The following is a 6,000-nucleotide window of genomic DNA, read 5'->3' as shown; positions in this document are numbered from 1 at the left end:
ATTCTCCACCTGAGCACATTCTCTCCCAGTGGCACTGACCTCACCACTTTTGCTAGAACCCGCCAGTAGAATTCCTGCCTCAGGGCCTTTGCACATACTATTCTTGCACCCCAGAATGCTCTTTTGCCAGTATCTACGTGTCTCTTAATTACCTTTCTGTTTGTGTTTAGATGCCACTTCTTAAGAGTCCTTACATATAACAACGTTCTCCTTCATTATCTCTTTACTGTTTTCTTGTTGTTCGTAACACTTACTACTTTATATTATGTAGTTATTTATGAATGGTGTGTCTCTTCTCATTAGAATGTAAGCAGCAGAACAGGGACCTCGTTTGCTTGGCCGCTATACTCCTAATATCTTAATAATATTTGGTATTAAAACGTACAGCAAAATTGTTTTGCATCAGGCACAATGCTAAATGTTTTATATGGAGCGCATAATTTGGAACTAGGGATGCCGGTCCTGCAGGAGTTCCCGGGGCGAAGCTAAGCGACCAGGCGTTTGTAGCTGTAGCGTGCAAATGGAATTGAGAATCCGCCCTGGGATGGCGCGCGAAGGCCAGGCCGCGGCTCCTCTAGGGTCCGCCCACGGCGCATGCTCTGCTGGAGTTGCGGGCGGCTGGGACGCGGCGGCAATCAACCGGAGCGGAGGCTAGGCGGTACTTCTCGGCGGCCGGTGCTCGGATTGGTAGCGCTAATAGCCTATGAGGTGCAGGTGCCTGCCTACAGGTGGGCGGGGTCTGTCCACTCCAGGTCTCTTATCTGTTCACCCTCCGCTGCAGACAGCAGCTGCGACTCTGAGTAGCGAGCGGCTCAGGAGTTTGGCCCCAGGTGAGCTCCCGCCCGGATCCCACCGTTAGGTGCCGGCGCGGCAGTTCGGGTTCTGCCTCCACCGACTCGGAGGGCCGGCAGCGCACCGCCCCCTGGGACTCAGTCCCAACGTCCCTGAGCCTCTGAAGGCCAGCAGCATCCTCTGCGCTTGGCCTCCGCCGCGTCTCGCCTGAAGCACCTGCAGGTGGCTGGAAGCCCCTCCTAGTGACCCAGGTGTCGGGGGCGGGGGGGCTCTCTGAAGTTGCTCTCCCCTTCCTGGACAGGCGCGGTTGCCACTTAGTAAAGCTTGCCCAGAGGCCTTGGAGTGCAGTGACAGCCAAGATTCCTGATTCCCAGCTCCTCTCTATCCCCCGCAGTCCTCTGTTCCTGTTAGCTCCTTCGGGCAGCCGGCCTGACCTCTAACTTGTTAACTCACGTCCTGGTCAAGAGTGTACTTCGGCTTCTGGCCTTGTGAAAATCCCAGCGACACTATTTACCCAGCTGGCAATTGACTTTCAGTACTTAACCCGCGTGAATCTCGGTTTCTTGAGAAAAGGATTTAAGGTACAGCATAGAATGAGTGGAGGCAGAATTAACATGATAGGTCAAGAGGCCACCTGCGAGGTCTGGTGTATAGCAAGAACTTAAATGGGAGCCGAAATGTTTATCGTTGCGGTTGTAATTATTATTAATATTATTATTGCTGTTACTATTAAGCTAAATGACAAGCTGCTTTGGGGCTTTTCTTTAGCCACGGAGTTGTTGAACCACCCTTATCCCACACTGCAGAATCTATATTGTGCATCTAGTAGGTGCTTGGCACTTAGGTCGTCGGGATTCAGAATGGAATCAGACACCCAAAGCCAAATAAAATGCCTGCGGTGAAATGAGAGCAGACAAGTACTTAATTGGATTGTTAAAATATAGAAAGAGGTGAAATAAAGTTGCTAAGAGAGCCCAGAAAAAACACAGGTAATCCAACCTGGAAGGGCATTTTCTAGAGTTTTATATAAATAGAATTGTATGTATTTATTTTTTGGGAGTGGGGGGGGGGAGTCTGGCTTTTTTCACCATAATTATTTTGAGATGCATTCATTTTATTATGTGTTCATTTCTCTGTATTGCTTAGTAGTATATATGTTCCATTCACCTATTTGGGTTCTTGCAGCTTTGGGCTATTATACTCAGTCTGTTATAAACATTTTTGTACAAGTCTTTATATGGACATGCATGCATGCATCTTTTTAAATGATAATATTTATTTTAAAAAATGTAGGTGGCCTGGGCTGTAATTCCAGCCTTGCCTCTCTATCCACCTGGGTGTCTTTGAGAGAGCCACTTCACTTTGCCTTTAATCCATCCCCAAGTCTTTGCTATGTTGTGATTTTGTGCCATCCCTGCCAGAAACAAAATGGTCTTTGTTTATGGTTAGAGGGTTTCAGAATGAAGGAAGGGATGGTCTTCTTTCCCTGTTTCTTTTGCAGGCTCTCTCTTATTTCATTTTTTTCCCCTTTGGATGACAAAATTGAATCCTGACATATTATTTTGAGCAAGAACAGAAGTGAGTAGATAGTGAGGGGCAAGAGCTAATACTGGCTGAACTTAAGATGTTTACATCACAATAAGAGGGCAAGAGGTGGGAGGTTAACAGTCCAGACTTTTGTGGATCTTCCTTTTTCGCAGCCTAGTTTCTTCTAAGTCCTTCTGTTATTTCCCCCAAAATATATATTTTTTACCCTCGTGGTAAAGAGGTGAGTAGGTGTGCTGAGCTCCAAAAGTCGTATATTAATAGAGGTGACCGGTGGGGAGGTTTCCAATAAAAAGAATTTCTCCTTTTTTTGCTCCCAGATATGACCGGAGTCATTTGTTTCAGATTTGCCCTTCACCTAACTTTTGCCTTAAACCTGGTTCAGAACTTCTTATAGGAACATTAATCTACCAACATAATTGTGTGTAGTGAAATTTGGACGAATAAGAATAGATTGTTTTATACAGAATGAAAATGTGGCTCTTGGGTTTGGTGTTCTGTCTGGTTATTGGGACCCTGCATTCCAAGTTGTTCGGAGGAAAAGTGAAACCTTTGGATCCTGAAACACATATGAATGTGGTAAGTTTCTCAAAGTCACCTGCTTTTAAAATGAATATGACAAATGTTAATTATTTTTTCAATTTAGTTATATGGGCTATGTGGAACCACAAATTCTAATCTCTTTATATATCATTGTGCTTATCTTGTTCTCTGAATCTTAGATTCAGTTTGTTAGACTTTCCCACCAGGTAATATATATTTTATAGATTGTATCTTACTGTTAAAACTATATACTTCTTAAGTGATAAATAATATTTTAATAAATTTGTTTTATTTTTAAGTATCATTAAATTTGTTTAAAGAACAATAAAAATTATCAAAACTTTGCAAGAATGTGACTACTGAGCATTGCCTTTTACAATATATCAAACAAGGATTGCGATTAGCAATGTCCAGAGAGCACAGTTTAATACGAAAATCAAAATATTTGGGTAAATGTCTTATTAGAACAAATAAGCAAACATAACTGATCGGCTGGAAGAAAATGAGGGTGAGATTGAGCCAAAGTGAAGTATAAAACAGGCTTTATTAGAGTCTGCGGGTGAGGTTCTCTGGTCCCGAGGAAAGGGGCCAGAGAAGTCGCACGTGTCTGGGGTATAAAGGTTTTTAAAAGGTTTTGGCCCAGGATGTCGGTGGGGTTACAGGGTGGGGACTTTTCCCCCTTTGGCTGATCTCCCCGCCCGGGAAGTCTCTGCTGTAACTTTGGTCGTGAGCCCTCGGGCATCTTAGGTATTGAGCTACCTTCCTGCTGGCATAATGGTGCCCATGAGCAACCAAACAATAACCCCTTGAGTAATTAAAACATTTCAGAATTATTAATATTAAGTAAACAATAAAATCTGGAAATACCTCACTTAGGCATAAAATATTGGGAAAATAGAGATTAATAAAGAAAACAGAAACTTTAAAGCATACACTGTAGTGACCCAGTTGAAGAAACAGTCCACCTTAGAGACTGAAATCAATTCATAGTGAACAAGAGTATGACCTGACATCAGGGTCTAAAAATTAAATTTTAATTCTTGACCGAAATCTTTTATCTCTCTTCCTCCTTTTATTTTTTTCCTTTAAAAATAATAAAATTAAATGCTTTCAAGTATTATGGCAGAGAGGATAATGAACACTTCTTTACATTAAATCTTCTGGATAGTTGAATTACCCATATCCTACTGAGCTCCTATTAGCAATTGCCCCATGGATCTTATGGAAAAATGAATTCGATCCCAGTTCTAAATTTTTAACCTTTTCTCACTCTTCAGCTCCACCTTGCCATTCTATATTTTATTAGTTCATCGATTAATGTTCTTTATGCTTTGTTTCCCAAGGTGGGACCTCTTAAAATAAGAAAATCAGACTGGTGTTAGATCATAGTATTATCTGGCATATTTAGAAAAGAAACAAGAGTTCTTGGGAGCCAGGATGGAAGCAAAGAGGCCCAAAGCTATGGTAAAATCAGGCACAGTTGGTGTAGAACTTGCTAGAATGATGAGACCAAGGTTTAACCAAAACTTGCGAGTAGAACACATGGATAAAACAAGTGGAAGATTTACTCTTGTCATGGATGTGTTACTAACATGTCAATCACAATTGATTTCTTAAGTGAAACCTGGAGAATTTTGTCTTCTGCTTTGCCTGTTGATATGGGATATCTTGTCAGATTTTGTCTATAGAATTTCCATGATTATTATGCCTTTTCTCCACAGAGTGAAATTATCTCTTACTGGGGATTTCCTGTTGAAGAATACCTAGTCGAGACAGAAGATGGATATATTCTTTGCCTCCACCGAATCCCTCATGGAAGGAATAATTCTGACAAAGGTATGGATGTTTTCCATATTGAGGTAGGAAAGCTCTGACAAGTAACTGCTTTCTTGGAATTTGGTCAGTTTTTATGTCAGTAATCAGATTAAGGAACTTCTAGAGAGACTACTTGAAACTGTTAAACAAATATCAGAATAAGGATCTGACCCTCATTCAGTCATCTCTCCAGATGTAGCTTACTCTTTAACATGTTCTGATTCTAGAAATTTTCCCTGGTAAACTAAAGTTGATGTTAAGATAATTGGATAAAGATCTCTTTGTTAGTTAAATTTTTATATGAGGAGAAGGGCCTTTTTTGCTTCAATTCCTTCACAGTAAGAACAAGCTTAGGGAAGGTGTCTCCTCTTCTTTTTCTATTGTCACCCCAGGCTCCACTCTCCATGTGGCAGTTAAAGCTAATAGTGCCACACGCCTTAGGTGTGTCGTGATATTGCAAAGGAAGGCGCTGTGCCCTGGAATATCAGAAAAGTGAGCGTGATTCTTGACTTACTCTCAGGTGGTAGGAAGAAGAGCCAGGAGAACTCAGGGCTACATCTGTGTCAGCCCCCAAGTGCTCACGTGATTTTCACATCTGTGTGCCCGGGGTTCTTCATCTGTAAAAACAGTTGATTGGCTGGGATGATCTCAAAGTTCCCCTTTAGTCTTTTTCACTCTCTGGTTCTGTGGGTTCTATTCTATGTTGGTGGGGATTGGGGGAGTAGATACCCTTGGTCTTTAAAATGGGGAACGTAGACTGAAAGTGCTCTGGATCTGGTCACAGCATTAGGTTCCCACTTTCTTCCTCTGTTCCCCATTTTCATGGCCCAAGGGAGAGGCCCTTCCTCATCCTTCACTCATCATATTCAGGAGCAGTGTTGTTACTTTGGCTCATCTAAGCCAAACAGATAAAAAAAAGAATTCATGAGGTCCTTCACAACCAACGTGACATTCATCTTCTTATTCATACCACTTCCTCTCCTGACTTCCTCGTCTATTAATAACACCATCGCCCTCCTAATAACCTTCATGGGAAAGTGCGGAATCATTCTTGACTCCCATCCTCCAGGCAAGTCCTCTCTGGGCTACCCATGTTACATAGCTTTAGTTCATCCCTTCCTTGCTTTGCCAGGCCACCACCCTACTTTATGTTCATGTTACCATTTAAGGGGATGCCTTGAAATGAGCTCAGAACCTGAGAGAGGCTTATGCCACCCCCATTTTTGAGGCTTCTCATATATTAGGAAATCTAAGAATTTCATGAGAGGAATATGAAAATTCAATCTACTTATTCGTAAGAAATCA

The 6,000-nt window shown here is 42.1% G+C and overlaps 1 protein-coding gene across 3 annotated transcripts in view; it reads left to right on the top strand.

The window, feature by feature from the left end:
* The first annotated feature begins 717 nt into the window (after positions 1 to 717).
* LIPA (lipase A, lysosomal acid type) overlaps positions 718 to 6,000 on the top strand; it is a 29,931-nt gene continuing 24,648 nt past the window's right edge. Inside the window, exons 1-3 of one of the 3 annotated variants that reach the window (XM_016129212.2) lie at positions 718 to 830; positions 2,805 to 2,916; positions 4,602 to 4,716. In XM_016129212.2, the coding sequence (XP_015984698.1) occupies positions 2,806 to 2,916; positions 4,602 to 4,716 (226 nt within the window). In that variant the 5' untranslated portion in view covers positions 718 to 830; position 2,805. Of the gene's footprint in view, positions 831 to 850; positions 1,044 to 2,804; positions 2,917 to 4,601; positions 4,717 to 6,000 lie in introns of those variants that run through there. The other 2 variants (XM_016129213.2, XM_016129214.2) reach the window with 2 other exon arrangements.

This window comes from Rousettus aegyptiacus, unplaced genomic scaffold (genome assembly GCF_014176215.1).
Source record: "Rousettus aegyptiacus isolate mRouAeg1 unplaced genomic scaffold, mRouAeg1.p scaffold_m13_p_6, whole genome shotgun sequence".
In the NCBI taxonomy this organism is placed as follows: domain Eukaryota; kingdom Metazoa; phylum Chordata; class Mammalia; order Chiroptera; family Pteropodidae; genus Rousettus; species Rousettus aegyptiacus.
Note: the sequence above shows the minus strand (reverse complement) of the source record. Positions and strands in the feature narration are given on the sequence as shown.